The following is a 15,079-nucleotide window of genomic DNA, read 5'->3' on the forward strand; positions in this document are numbered from 1 at the left end:
TCATAATCAAAATGTGGCTATTAGAGTGCATCATGGGGTTATCCATCTCCTGCTTTGTTACAATCCCAGAATAGTGCGGGAACAAAAGATTATGTTGAACTCTATGAAAACACAGGAATGCACTGACTTTTTATAAACAAAAACGAAAAAAATAGGGTAGATATGAAAGCAAATGTATATGCTACAGTAGCAGAAGAGTAATATATAAGCGGACAGGAGTAATGAATCTAGTTCTTGAGGGACTTGTCGAAGAAGGGGATCAACTGCTGTGCCACGGTAAAGCTGAAGATCAACTTGGGGCCAACCTATGATCAATACCAAATATAAAAAAATCAGCCCATCATTATCACGTGCATTTTCTTTCCCAATTCGAGAACATACCACCAAAATCTTGGGAGTCAAGCCCTTGAAGAAACCACCAAAACCTTCCTTCTTGATAAGATCCTTGATAATGTTCAAACCAGACTCGGGGTTATCAAAGTTACGGTTCTGGATACGGGTCTTGACAACATCAAGAGGAGCAGCGACAGTGATGGAAGCAACGGCACCACCAATGGAGGCACAGAAGTTTTGGAAGAAAGTGGCCTGGTTGTAATCGTTAAGATGGAAGAGATATTCCTTGACAAAAGCAGAACCACCAAAGAGAGCAAAAGAACCAGGGGCGTTACGAGCAGCGGTCCAGCCAGCACCACTATTGTGTAACATTTCATTCGTTGTCAGTTTTTTTGTTTATCAATGTTCCAAATTACACATACCGATACAAGCCCATGCCCTCATCCTTGATGATAGTCAAGAAACCACGACCACGGAATGCTTCAGGGTTGGTTTGACGCTTGATCTTCAAAACATCCAAAGGCAAAAGTGCGATCTCACCAATACCGACCAAACTACAAGGACAATCATTATTAGTCATTTTCATCATCATCATCCAAGTATCCTCTTTCATCACTCACCTGCCAGCAGTAGCATGCATAATGGTCTTGCCAGTCTTCTCACCAAAGAGCGAGGTGAAGGTGCTCTTGTGATGGGTGTTAAGGTAATCCTTGACGAAAGGTTGACCACCAAACTTGTACACACGTTGAGCGACCTTGTAGCCGGCAGCGAAACCAAGACCAGGGAAAAGGGAAGCATACTTCTTCATGAAGGCTTCGTTGGCAGCATCCTAATCCAACATAGTTAGGTGCCTTGTTGATCCAACCCAACCCCTGTATTTGTTCCTGAGAACTCTCTCTTACCTTGAAAACAATCTTGCTCAAGGCAGCTTGGCTTTCAGCAAAGGTCTTACCACCACCGAAAACCTATTATGATATGAAGGTGAGCCACTTGTGTATTGTGCGTTCCTGATTATCACAACTTACTCTGGTCTGGTTGCTCATAAGACGCTTGGCAACGGTATCAACAGGGTGGAAAATGAGAAGTTCCAAGACACCAGAGCTGGCACTACCGAGGAAACGAGCGGTTCCTGATTCAGACTTTCCAGTGGCGATGGGAGGAGACATGACAAGTAATGGCGAGAGTAAAAGAGGAAGAAGCCGATAAACAATTTTCGAGACTGTCAAAAAAGCTCGATCCGGAACTTGAAAAACATACACAAAAACCTTGTATACATTCTGATTGATTGATTGATGATCAATAAACAATGGTAAAGGTGTCCATGGTCTTTGCTTTTGCTGTTCATTCATCCTATTCCATTATCCATGTTGTGGAACGAACCTTTTTTCAAGTGGCAGTGTGGATGATTCCCCTGTTTCCCCAATATTGTGATGACCCTTGCTGGGTGACTTGCTGCATGACTCACGGAGAAAGTTTGATGGCGGTGTTTACGCTCGATATGGAAGCCCACGTTGTAACACAGACGATGCATCATCATTGGGAACAACATTGCATACATGCAAAGCATTTATAGATTTAGAGCTTGCTATTCTCAAAAGGCTGTTGTACCATTACGTCTAATCGATCCCTGATAATACTCTCGGCATCACCGACCATGCGTTTGACAAGATTCTCACACGTAGGAATATCATTGATAAGGCCAAGGACTTGACCTGCTGTCCATACACCATATTCTGGATCTCCAGTCTCAAAGACAACACGTCCACGTGCACCAGCTACTAATTCACGAATATCCTCAAACTTGACATTCGGCTTACGTTCACGAGCGTTCACTTCAACAGCCACTGAGTTTCTGAAAATCCTTGCCGTATTTCGAAAAGGTCGATACACAAGCGTTGTCGATCTTTCATCAGCCTTGACCATGGCTTCCTTGATACTTTGATGAATAGGTGACTCCACAGTACACATGAAACGTGTTCCCATATTAACGCCTTCAGCACCCAATGCCAAAGCTGCTGCTAATCCACGACCATCACCAAGGCCACCCGAAGCAATATAAGGAATGGATAAAGCACGTGCACTCTTGGCTAATAGCACCAATCCACCAATATCGTCTTCGCCTGGATGACCAGCACATTCAAATCCATCCATGGAAATAACATCCACACCAAGCTTTTGTGCAGAGAGAGCATGTCGAATGGCTGTGCACTTGTGTAGCACAATAATACCAGCATCCTTGAACATCTTGATAAACTTGCCGGCTACATAGTACATACATACACAACTTGAGTTTAGTACTATGTCCCCCTTTTCTCTTTTACCATCGTATCCACTACTTACGGTTATTGCCAGCCGTCTCGACAATCTTGATGCCTTCTTCTACAATCACCTTGGCATACTCTTCATAAGGAGGCGGATTGATCGCTGGTAGTAGTGTCAGGTTAACGCCGAAGGGGTTCTTGGTCATGGTACGGCAACGACGGATTTCTTGACGTAAGGCTTCAGGCGTAGGTTGCGTCAACGCTGTAATAATACCCAAAGCACCAGCATTCGACACTGCAGCAGCCATCTCGGCAGTACCAACAAACATCATGCCACCTAAATTACCCTTTGAGCATGTCACGTTCACTTGAATAAAAAAGTAGCAGCACGCTTTACCTTGCACAATGGGATGTTGAATGCCAAGCATTTCAGTGAGTTTGGTCTTGAGCACCATGTTTGTAGCGAGCAAAGGAAAGAGAGAAAGAAGATGACGTGGTAGATAATGCAGGTGTGTTTACTATCATATGTAATGAGAAGGAGGTTGCTGACTACCCGTGAGAGAAGTGCATGATATTTATGCATGACCATTTTCCCAGCTCCTACTGTATTAGCTGGAGGTGATTCCATAGCAACCGATAGTCCTCTCAAATGCACAATATGAATGGATACGGTCATTATTTATGCTGAGTCATTGTCGTAACATTAACAAATACACGTTTTCATTGTTTCGCGTGAAAAAAGAAATGCATTATTATTGAAAAGTATTAGTGTATGCAAAAAAGTGGTGTGAGATTATGTTACAAAAGGTAATCTACTATGCGAATGAAAGATGAAAGATACCACTCGAATGAGCAAATTGCTATGGGTCTATTATTGCTTGTTGTTTGGGGACGTTTCTTGTTGAGGAGCAGCTTCTGCATCCTTTTTAGGAGCGGGACGTAAGCCGACGCCATACTTGATGTTGCGGATAAAGCAAGCACAAATGAAGCCAATGCCACCGGCAACCAAGGGAATGATAAAGACGTTGTGTAATGCATTCATGTAAGCATGGATGATGGGGCCTTGGTATTCCTGTGGCATGTCACGGATATAAAGATAGTTGCTTAGTGCACCATACTCATTGGCAATAGCGAGGACATCTTGTGATACACCCACGAGCTGTGCTTGTAGAAATGTTTGCAAGACCGTCTGGTATACTGAGATAGCCAAAGAACCGCAAAGCAGCATGAAAAAGTTGTTCTATTATAGAAACGATGGTTTACAATCATGTCTTCTTCGTCCATGCATGCATACTTACCAATGATGTTGCAATAGCCATGTATTTCTTGCCAGCCACCGATTGCACACCCATGATAGCATTGAGCTGGGATAAACCGAATGCCAGGCCTAAGAATGTATGAGCACCTCGTTCATATCCAATGTAAAAACATGCCATTTACTTACCACTGAACATTAAGAAACATGCCTGACGACCCCAGTTTGCGTTTTCATCCACTGTGGAAAATAAGCCGTAGCCCAAAACGTTGGATGCTGCACCAACTATGATAAACACTTTGCAATAGGGAAATCGTGGTAGGAGGATGCCACTCGATACGGAACCAATAATTAGGCACACAACAAAGGGAATGAGGCGGATGCCGGATCCTGTAGCATCAGCACCAAAGACCGCTTGATACATCATTGGAGCAAAATACAACGTGCCCATGAAGGAAAGACCCAAGCAGGACATGTACATGTAAACGATAAATATGCCAGGATTGAGCATGACTTCTCGAGGCATCAGCTAACAAGTAGTAGTAGATGTGTGAATGAAATGTGTATGACACATGTAAATAAATACGACTTACTGGTTCCTTGGCAACTCGTGTCTCGACAATGATGAGAGCAATAAGAGCTACTCCAGCACCAACAAAAGCGCCAATGCTATGCGAATCGCTCCAACCATACTTTTCAAGGCCCCGAATCAGTCATCGTTTGTGATCCATCTTTTGCAATAAAAAGTTACATACCTGTGGACCCCAAGTTACGCCAAGCAACAAGCACACAATGAATGCAATAACAGTGATAACGCCCAGGATATCGATACGCTTGATCTTGGTCATAATGGATTCGGTGCGAGGTTGGCCCGTTTCTTTGAGCAAGAGAGTATTGATAATGATGGCGATACCAGCAAGAATGACATCCAACCAGAAATCCTAAACAACAATGGAGATCAGTAGGGTGGATAATAGAGAAGTACAAATGATGTATAATGCTCACCCATCGCCAGCTAAGGTTATCCACAAAGGCTCCACCAATGAGAGGACCCACCTAGTTACTCGACATACAATCAATCATGCGTACTTGAATATACAACCATGCCCTTGACTTACCACAGACGATAAGCCATAGATCAACGACATCATGGACTGCATTCGAGGACGCCATTTGAGGGGAGCAATGTCGGCAATGACAACGTACAAGATAGGAATGATATTCCCACTACCGGTTCCTTGAAGCGCCCTACCTGCGATTAACCCGTTTATCGAAGGGCTAAGTGCATTGACCAACGAGCCGAGTAAGAAGAGCGACAAGCCAAAGAGGAGTACAGGCTTACGACCAAAGATGTCAGCAAACTATGATGCCCCGATTGAGTTAATATAGAGGTAGTGCGCCATGCATAAAATCTAGATTGTGTACCTTGCCGCTGAGTGGCTGTAAACCAACCATGCCAACCATAAATGCCGTGGCAATCCATGTCGAGTTATTAAGAGCATGTAAATCGGTGGCGATCATAGTCATTGCCGGCGCCACAAGCGTACTATTGATCGTAACCGTAAACATAGAAAGCATCATGCCAAATAAAAGCACAATGATTCGTAGGATTTCCAAAGGCGATTTCTTGGTTGAGGTGTTGGCATTGTCATCATCTTGAGCGGGTTTCTTTTCGTCTTGCTGTGAAGAGCCTTGTTGTTCCTGTTCGTGCTGTTGCTGTTGTTGTTGTTCCACCTTTTTTTCCTGCTTGTTGTCGTTTGCATCATCCAAAGAAATGACTGTAGATCCACTGTGTCGACTTCCAGCTGATATACTTGGTCTCGGTGAAGCCATTGATTATAATACACAAGGAAGAAAAGAGGTACAAAACGCGAGCTTGATTCAATCTTGATTCCTGAATTAGTTTGTTTCATGATCAGGCGGGCTTTCGGGAAAAAGAAAACTCCAAACGCTGCTTTCAAGAAGTATTACTACTGTGAGAATATGCTGACATCTTCCATATATAAGAAATTTGGGTGCTGTAATAAAGCTGATGTAGAATGCACTTGCCCTGGTTATCAATGTTACCATCGTATGGCATTGACTATTGCTATAATTGAAGAAGATACATGTTCCTGGCAATGGTAGGCACTCCGAGAAAAATGCCGCTGAGATTTCATTCAGCTTTAAGGTGCCTGAGCACAAATTTGCCAAGTTTGTTGTGCAAGGTTGATCCATCCATTTGGATGCAGCAAGGTGTAAAAGTCATACGTTAGAGCACAAGAGCAAATTCATTCATTGTCGTATGATGAACTATATATGACAACAGTGTTGAATGGATAGAGATCATGTCCCTCGCTGATTTGATCCAGCTTAAAAAAGGATTAAATGTACCGATCTTCATATACCCGCGCCCTGGTGATCTCCGTCTCGGACCGAAAGCTGCCATCATTGCCCACGGGTTAAAGTTGGTACATTGCCTTGCGAATACTTTCATTTATGGAAATGTTTTCAATCGCTGCTCAATGACTGAATACAGCCAATGACCCATCATCCTTGACAACAGCGTGGATACTTTGGCATGAGGTAAAAGTAAAGTCACATTTTTAAACACCCCCTCCCAATGTCAGCAGTATTATTAGTGTAACGCTGTCAACATAGCTGGTGGACGATACACGTAGTATACCGATCCCTTGCAGCCACAACTTCCATCCCATGATGGATACCACAAAATAGGAAATCACAAGAGGTTCTTGGTACCATGTCTATTCCACATGCTATTAGCACATCACACGTTTGGACGTATGATAAGGCATGGAACGTGTAATGTATAGAGAAGGACACCTTGTCTCTGCACACACGCACTTCTTCTTGGCTCCATACCCTTGCTTTTCATCTCCTTTGACTTATCAACCGCCCATTCTCTTTTGGGCATTGGCTCAATTCTTTCCTCTATCATCAACAAAATGGTTCATGGCATAATCAAATGGCTCTTTTGGGGTAACGACGTTACCCCCATCATCAGGGTATTCACCCCCAAAAGATGTTGTGAATGAATAGCTGAGAAAGACCAGTACTCTGATTGTCTTGGCTGTCGGCTTTTCATAGACAAGCCCAATACGTCACATATAGTATCCATTATTTGTTGTTACATATGCAGGAGTTTATTCCCTGCACAAGACAACGTATAAATCATTTGTTGTGCTTGTGCAGTATTGATTTAATAATGAAACAGCAATAGGGAGGATAAGCTCCTGATGATCAATGCATCTGATAAAGTGTGTCTAGCTTATCTGACGCATTTTCCCTGGTATGCGGGTGATCGAATCGAACGCGTGGCAAAGCTCAACTTTGTACCTCTTGAGTTTTGAGACCCAGTTGAAGTTGTTCCAGGGATATGAACTTGATACCCCTTCCCTCTTTGACCATGACATACAAAGGCTACCTACATGTCGAGGGCAGGAGAACAATCTCGAATCACCGAGACGTTTTCTTGTTAGCGAGATGTAGTTTACAACTTTGGGGAATCGAACCCCATAGAAGGATCATTCAGGGATTGGGTCAATTTCTATGCGCTTCTATTATACCAAAGAACCAACCAGCTGGTAGGTTTGTCCAAAATAAGCAAGGATTGAGTGGGATATGCATACCTAAAAATGGGGAGCTGACTTTATGGAACAAAGCAAATCACCTATTTCGCTTCTTTGCTCTTCTTTGTGTTGATCAGGCCCGCAGGGGAGAACAACGAGAAATACGATGACACTATCATTCACCGATCATTGTCAATGTTTACAGGCGGTAACACAGAAATCTTTATATACACGGCCTATCTCATGCATTTAGCAATTCCTTTTTCTCTTAACTTTTTCGTCTCGTTTCTTTCTGCGGAAAGGTTACAATATCCCGCCTCACTTGCCACGTGAGCGGATGTGTAAGTAAAACGGCCTGTCATTGATAACCACAACTGTGGCTTGATGTATAGCGACTCATTTTATTGATATTGTAGCTGATATTTGAGACACACACGGTTCCTATGTTTCGTTCTAGTCATCAGCCCATCACTGTCACCACGTTAAGCATTGATGTTTTACGGCTGATTCTTGGTTATCTGGATCCTTATTCTCTTGCTGAGCTATCGCAAACATGCCGGATGATGTATCGCATGGTACGACATGAGCTTAATTTTGAGTCAGCTGTTTGGTATCAACGCCACCCCCACCGTGCATATCCCGCATTTCATGGTGATCGTGATCGACAAGATTCCTTGTCCATTTTCGACATGTCAGGCCATGATGACGATTATGATGAATATGATCACACTCGATCCACAAGGGGTACGGCAGCAACAGCAGCAACAACAGCAGCAGCAGCGGATGTTGATAGGATCCGTACCGAGCCGATCTCCATAGCACCCCCGGTATATCATTTGCGTTGTATGGCCATGATTGGAAACAAGTTGTACATGCCATTCATGGCAATGGATCCCGTGTGCTTTATATATGACATTGAACGTAGCGAATGGCACAAGGTCCCTTTGCAAGTGTATCCAGGATATACATCATTCATCTCACCTGTGGTGGCAGTGGGTCGACGATTGTACCTTGTGGGTGGTAGAAAGGTGGCCATGGGCACATTGTCGAATGAAGTGCACGTGATTGATATCGATACTTGGACTTTGGAACGGCTTTGTTTCATGCAAGGACCTTTACCACGAGCTCGATGTGATCACACAGTGGATGTATTGCAAAATCGATTCTTGCTTGTATTTGGCGGGGTGTGTGCCAATTCACTTGGTAAGTCGCTATGCACAAAAGAGTCTCCTTTCTTCCTTTTCCTTCTATTGTTCCATTTGCTTCCTTTCTTTCTTTCATTTTCACACCACCCATCCACACACACTTATACTTGGAAACAATACATCGCAGACTAACGGCCTGACCGGATATCATCGCACAGGAGAGAATGACTTACTTGTATTTGATACCATCACCAACACATGGAGTGAGCCAAAGACTTCAGGGTAAAGAAAAAAAAGTGATCCCCTTTATTTGACTCTTGCTCATAGTCTACATTGGTCATCTATAGACAAATCCCCACTGCACGCTTTGGTCATGCCTCTGCAATGTTGGATGGTGAATTGTATATCTTTGGTGGATGTGAGACACAAGCTGAAGGTCAACTGGTTCATGACATTCTTTATCGTCTTGATTGCCGCACTTGGACATGGTTCAAATATGATCATCCCGAAGCATACACATATCGTCGCTCTCTTAGTCGAAGTGCAGAGATCGCTTCTCCTGGTCAAGAACAAGAAGACTTGGATCAAACTATTTCCGAATCATTGCGTCGCGATCTGATCGTTGAAACAACAGGCCATCCTCCACGCGATCGTCTCAATTGTGTGCTGCAACCGGTGGGGACTCATAAGCTGCTAGTATTTGGAGGGCAAACGATTCGACAAGATGGCGATGACAGGAACTTGTTGCATGCTCATTCACTGAGGTCGATGGACGTGTTTGACTTGCGAAGGAAGCATTGGTCGGCGTTGACAACCACGGCATATGATATCGAAGGCAGCATTTATCCACATGACGTATCAAGCTTTTTGTTGGATGGTCAACACGATGGTGGATACCGGTTACTGGTTATTGGACAACAAAAGGCTTTCATTACGACGACAACGGATTCATCAGGAGAGAGCACAAGCCCTTCCATGACAACGACTGAACAGCATCGTAGTATCGCTTCCATTTCACCCAGCAGCATTCCTTATCATCCGCTTCATCCTCCAACGTCTCATACTCTTTCTGAGGATCCACATTATCAGCAACAACAACATCAACAACAACACCTTTCTCAACGTCGCATCCCTATACGAGAAAGCAGGGCAACGGATCTAGAAGTTTATACATTGGGAAGAGCCCATTTACATGAAACACCATCACTACCACGTCTAAGTCGAGCTATGGCAGATTATGAAGGGTTCTTGGAACCAAGTGCAACGACAAGCGAGGATGATTTTTCGCCTAATCAAGCGCAAAGACACCATCATTATCAGAGTGGCAGCAGCAATAGCAATGATTCGTTTATCCATCCCAACTCCTCCCCATCCCATGACAACATGTTTGCTTCTCTTCCAACGGTCGCTAGTGGATCTTCCCCTGATACGCGAGCCGATGAACATCACATTAGCAGGCAGTTTACTTTGGAACCTCTATGCATCTTTTTGGCACTTAATCAAGAATAAATCCCTCCACCCCATATGCTTTGCCTTCACCCATTGATATCATCATCACATAAAAGCTACTATGCCTTCTTTAATGTTACAATCACAGAATTGATGCCCCCATAGGATGACTTCCAATATGCACGCTAATGGCCCAAATCACGCGTTATGCATGTAATTGACGATGCGAGTTTGCAGCAACTCTACTCTGCAAGGGTTTTGTGCATGCCATGTGTCCATTGTATTATATAAGATCCTCTTCTTACTAGCCCTAGATTAGAATCAATTAAACCATGTTTTGGAGTAACTACAGCTTGCCATGCTATAGCTCTTCGTATTGGATCAAATACAACGGGCGGATGAGATGTACTTGTGTGTGTGCGTGTGTGCGTGTGGCAATGGTTTAAATTCCAACGAGGAGCATGTGATTACCGCGAATGGTATCCTATCCTATCCTCTTTATGACACGTAATGTTATGGACAATGCTAATGGGATGGCAATGGCTTTTAAAGAGATAAAGCAAGATGGATCGAGAAGGGTATCTAGCGTATAGAAGAGGATGAAATCAACTTGGATTCATCGCGCGAGATGCATAATGACAGTGTAAATATTTATAGTTTTGGGGGTGGTGATGAATGCAGTAACATGTGTCATACTCCTCCACACACATGGACACGCAGGTAAATGTTCAAGAGAATCGAGATCGATATAAACCGAGGGTATGTATTATAAGAGAAGGAGGGGGAGAAGGAAGGCAATGTTGTACCTGATTAGAGAGGAGATCGGATACACATAAATGCCAAGATACGACCGGATCGACGTACATGTGCGCGTTTTCTTGTAAGGATCGGCTTGTACGAGAGGAAAAGGATGCTCATGCGAAACCATTCCATATTGGATAATGCGGCACAATGTTCATTGGCGAATGTCATGCCACAGACACATCACACAAGCTATCATGCTTTATTTGATGACGTATTTTAACTTCCTCTTTCTTACTTTCTTCTCTTTTCTCCCCTTTCGCACACCTCTTTTATTACTACCTTATTACTTTTTTCCCTCTTACTGCACAGCCTCTTTCTTTTTGCTTTAAAACACACCTCTCTCTGAATCATGCAGGCAATCAAATGTGTAGTCGTGGGTGATGGGTAAGTACCTCCTGAGGTGGGTGGTGGGCGAGATGACGGGTGGTGGATGAGTTGAGATGATGTCCCTTGGAGGTTGCATTCGACTACTACGCTACAGGAGAGGACACGCCATACTCGCTTCAGCATACGTATCCACAACACACGACACACTTGGTTTACAACAACATACAATACACGCACACCCATATATCAGAATTTAATGCATTACAGCAAAACTCGGTAGTCTACCACCACCAACGCCCAGTGTTGTATTGCGAATGCGAGATAGAGTTGTCGGCAGGAGCAACTCAGGGGACAAAGGGATACACGCACGCATTGCTACCGATCTCTATACACTATTTGGGAGAGAGAGAAAGAGATGACAAGTGGAGATGGGAGAGAATAGGAGCAGGCACATGGGTGTTTATCTTTACATTTCCAATTCTAATCATCCATCCATATCTCTTTGTAGTGCCGTTGGTAAAACTTGCCTGTTAATTTCTTATACAACAAATGCATTTCCCGGTGAATACATCCCAACAGTGTAAGTGAAGGGAATTGGATTGGGAGAAGATACATAGCCAATGACTTTACTCATATGCCATGATCAGCTTTGATAACTATTCAGCAAACGTAATGGTCGACGGCAAACCTATCAATTTGGGATTGTGGGATACAGCAGGCCAAGAAGATTACGACCGATTGAGACCATTGTCCTATCCTCAAACCGACGTGTTTTTGATTTGCTTCTCCCTCGTCAGCCCGCCCTCTTTTGAAAATGTCAAGACCAAGGTAATGATGAAGAAAAGGATACTACTATGGAAAGTGGGCCTGATATCGAAATGTTGTAGTGGTACCCGGAAATCAGCCATCATGCACCCAATACGCCCATGATTCTCGTTGGCACCAAGCTGGATCTACGTGAGGATCCTGAGACAATTGCACGACTCCGTCAAAAGCACATGGCACCCATTTCATACTCTCAAAGCTTGCAAATGCAAAAGGAGATTGGCGCGGTGAAATATTTGGAATGCTCAGCATTGACACAAAAAGGCTTGAAGAACGTGTTTGATGAGGCCATCCGTGCAGTCCTTTGCCCTGCTCCTCCTCCGAAAAGGCAAAAGAAGTGTATGATTCTGTAAAAAAAAAGCAAATATAGTATACGGTTATGCATATTGGGAAATAATGAGGGAAAAAGTGTTTGTGGCCCAAAGATGGACGTTGTTTACATTTGTGATACCATTTCTTTGTTCTGGATCTTGGATCATTGAGATCAGCAACATGCCGTGTTGCTCTTATTAGTTGATGCTGTATATATAAATACAATGCGGGAGCCCAACTTGCATGCGAGTAATCTTGTTTTGCAGTGTCAAATCAAATGGTGCAACCATCCAATGGCTGTGTGCTTTTTTTGGAGTCAAGGTGTGTTGGATGCTGCTATGATGCACGTGCATCTTTCAAAGTGTCAATAAATCAGCTTATGGATTATGGACTTGGATTGTTGAGTGATTGAATGGCTAGCTCTCTCAAGGGTTATATGTTGTTGGCCAAGGTAAAAGCCATAAAGTGAATAGTAAACGATGCACCACAAGTTGCATCCGTGCTTTGTGTTCGGGAAAAGCGGAGGTGATACGATTTCTTAGACTGTATGTTTTATAAAGGTGTTTTTCCGCTCTTTATAGTGTCCGATACTTTCAATGATTGGCTGCTGTGCGGGAAGACATTTGAGATCGACAAAGGCCAACTGGGCAGTTACGAGGACACCTGAGTTTTTCGGGAGGATGATTTTGAAACAATCAGTTAGGTCTCCATTCATGGAACAAAGACGCCACTTCAATTCAAAAGAAAATGAAAAACCCCATATTGAGTAATATGCTATGGGGTAAATTACGTTTATTCGTTAAGTAGTAGATGATATGTACATGTAATCGGTAACATTCAGTCAAGGTGATTAAGAACTCGACGCGATCGTCGTTGTCGCAATCGCTCGTATTTGTAAAAGAGACTTGCAATATCCTATTACGGGGTCAGCACCCAATCTCTCTCTTTGACGCATCATGCGCATATACCTTTGTGATCACATAAAGACATCCTCCAAGTGTGTTGCGATGGAAAGGCTCCGGAAAGTACCGACGAATGAATTGAAAGTTATTCAACATGCTGCATGATGAGTGAGATAATGTGAGCCGATGATACCATTGGGCATCATTGTACTTTTTACCTGCCGAGGATGCTGCTGATCAATGGCCATAGTAAAGCATTGATAATAGACAATCCCTTGTGTCGTTGATTATTCAAGGTGCTGATGATTGATTCATGTCGACGTCCTCCATTGGTATTCTGGTACCACATCCGGTATTCGAGATAGCCAAAGATAGCATTGTAAAAGAGTCTTTTCGAATAATATCCAAATAAGTCATTTCCCCATCCCCAAATGCAAAGGGAGGGGTTACCTCCCAATAATGACATTACCTGACCCAAGGGAAAAGACCAAGAATGGCAGCTGGTGAGGGGGGCCAACTTAGCTTGATTTGGTTTAAAGGACTTCCCAATGCACGGAGTAAGAGCACAGTAGCGAAAGGAAGAGCGCCGTCAGACCATCGAAAATTACAAGCAATGAGAATGGCGGGTATCAATGGCATGCCTATCCATGTACGCCAGGTCCATTGTGCTGGTGGTCCCAGTAATTGCTCGCTTTGCTCACCGCCAAGAAATGCTGTAACACTCAGCGCACCAAATGTTGTTGAAGTAATAAGAGCCGAGCAACCGATACCGAGAAACGTGATGTAAGGAACCGTTGCTTGGATAATACGATCCAATCGATTCATGACAACCAACGCCGTACTCATGCTTTGCACAACAAAATAGGTTGAGCCACACTGAGGACAAGCGGCTTGTGTATGTGGCGAGTTCTTTTGCGTTTCGGCGATCCAGTCGAGCAGACATTGTTCGTGCGATGTCAAAGAGCACTTGCAAGGCTTCACCCATCGGTCACTATTGTCGTTCTCATCATAGCAGATCCAACACCGAGAGTCGATCGACATGTGAAAGGAAAAAGATAGAAATAGAAAAAGGGGGATAATGATAAAGGAATAACAACTCTCTTCTTCACACACAAGCACACGCAAACACCTTTATGTGATGGAAAAGAGCAGGTGGGACAAATTGCACCAATACCCCAAAAGCGTTCTTTTGACAGCTTTTAGAGCCATCGCACACCTATTGCCACTACTGCTGCTTGACTTTATTATGCTGAGTCATATGTAAATGATGCGTCACCTATCATACCTTCCCCTTATTATCACTTTTGAGTTCTTTTCTTCAATACATCCTTTCAAAGATGATTGTCACACTTGAAATTACATATGACATTCGGTTGTGGGAGAGCCATGTGAAACATTGCTATGTTGCTATACCTTTTCTTAAAAGTAGTCCTTAGTGGCCATTGATCCATAGATAGGAGTCCAATGATAACACCAGCTTCATGCCATTCAATACAGCCTTCAGCAGTCCACAAGTCTTGTTATCCTTGACACTGAGCAAGCTTCCAACGCCAAACATGTGGTTTCATTTGCAGTGAAAAAGTATCTCAAACTTTGCAGCAGGTCTTTGCTTTGACAGCAATGGGGTTGTTGGAGCGGGCGACTAGTCACATGAAAGTGACAAGTGCCAAGCCAAGACATACTCATGTCACCTACGAGAAATCATCTTTCAAGTGGTAGGTCGATTTATCAGCTGTGGTTTTCCATCACTTCGACTCAGTACTCCAAGATGCTTGACCACATTACCCACACCCACTCATATATAAGAAGGCTGTTGTCGCCAACACCATCATACGCTCTTTCTTTCTACCCGTATTCATATCATCATCAATGGCCTTTGGTAAGTCACAAGGATAGT

At 43.5% G+C, this 15,079-nt stretch overlaps 7 protein-coding genes across 7 annotated transcripts; 2 read left to right on the forward strand and 5 right to left on the reverse strand.

Annotated features, from left to right (window-relative positions):
• Positions 1-227: 227 nt before the first annotated feature.
• On the reverse strand, positions 228-1,499 carry O0I10_007108 (uncharacterized protein; the record flags this gene model as incomplete). The annotated part of the gene is made up of 6 exons (XM_058487128.1): positions 228-305; positions 382-691; positions 756-887; positions 954-1,162; positions 1,236-1,298; positions 1,359-1,499. 6 exons carry the CDS (start codon positions 1,497-1,499, stop codon positions 228-230), a joined length of 933 nt encoding a protein of 310 aa, XP_058342205.1.
• Positions 1,500-1,555: 56 nt separating this feature from the next.
• O0I10_007109 (uncharacterized protein) lies at positions 1,556-1,870 on the reverse strand (the record flags this gene model as incomplete). Its single annotated transcript, XM_058487129.1, has 2 exons — positions 1,556-1,659; positions 1,714-1,870. 2 exons carry the CDS (start codon positions 1,868-1,870, stop codon positions 1,556-1,558), a joined length of 261 nt encoding a protein of 86 aa, XP_058342206.1.
• Positions 1,871-1,908: 38 nt separating this feature from the next.
• Positions 1,909-3,049, reverse strand: O0I10_007110 (uncharacterized protein; the record flags this gene model as incomplete). Its single annotated transcript, XM_058487130.1, has 3 exons — positions 1,909-2,594; positions 2,674-2,931; positions 2,992-3,049. 3 exons carry the CDS (start codon positions 3,047-3,049, stop codon positions 1,909-1,911), a joined length of 1,002 nt encoding a protein of 333 aa, XP_058342207.1.
• A 416-nt stretch (positions 3,050-3,465) lies between these two features.
• O0I10_007111 (uncharacterized protein) lies at positions 3,466-5,682 on the reverse strand (the record flags this gene model as incomplete). The annotated part of the gene is made up of 8 exons (XM_058487131.1): positions 3,466-3,834; positions 3,893-3,981; positions 4,039-4,378; positions 4,443-4,541; positions 4,605-4,790; positions 4,855-4,905; positions 4,968-5,210; positions 5,275-5,682. The coding sequence occupies 8 exons, from the start codon at positions 5,680-5,682 to the stop codon at positions 3,466-3,468; spliced, it is 1,785 nt and encodes a 594-aa protein (XP_058342208.1).
• Positions 5,683-7,584: 1,902 nt separating this feature from the next.
• O0I10_007112 (uncharacterized protein) lies at positions 7,585-10,072 on the forward strand (the record flags this gene model as incomplete). Its single annotated transcript, XM_058487132.1, has 5 exons — positions 7,585-7,626; positions 7,721-7,759; positions 7,835-8,621; positions 8,782-8,845; positions 8,911-10,072. 5 exons carry the CDS (start codon positions 7,585-7,587, stop codon positions 10,070-10,072), a joined length of 2,094 nt encoding a protein of 697 aa, XP_058342209.1.
• Positions 10,073-11,165: 1,093 nt separating this feature from the next.
• Positions 11,166-12,321, forward strand: O0I10_007113 (uncharacterized protein; the record flags this gene model as incomplete). The annotated part of the gene is made up of 4 exons (XM_058487133.1): positions 11,166-11,200; positions 11,652-11,723; positions 11,791-11,971; positions 12,031-12,321. 4 exons carry the CDS (start codon positions 11,166-11,168, stop codon positions 12,319-12,321), a joined length of 579 nt encoding a protein of 192 aa, XP_058342210.1.
• Positions 12,322-13,117: 796 nt separating this feature from the next.
• O0I10_007114 (uncharacterized protein) lies at positions 13,118-14,223 on the reverse strand (the record flags this gene model as incomplete). The annotated part of the gene is made up of 4 exons (XM_058487134.1): positions 13,118-13,195; positions 13,249-13,339; positions 13,401-13,571; positions 13,652-14,223. The coding sequence occupies 4 exons, from the start codon at positions 14,221-14,223 to the stop codon at positions 13,118-13,120; spliced, it is 912 nt and encodes a 303-aa protein (XP_058342211.1).
• Positions 14,224-15,079: the final 856 nt, after the last annotated feature.

The sequence above is a fragment of the Lichtheimia ornata genome (genome assembly GCF_029851405.1).
Source record: "Lichtheimia ornata isolate CBS 291.66 chromosome Unknown scaffold00033, whole genome shotgun sequence".
Lineage (NCBI taxonomy): Eukaryota > Fungi > Mucoromycota > Mucoromycetes > Mucorales > Lichtheimiaceae > Lichtheimia > Lichtheimia ornata.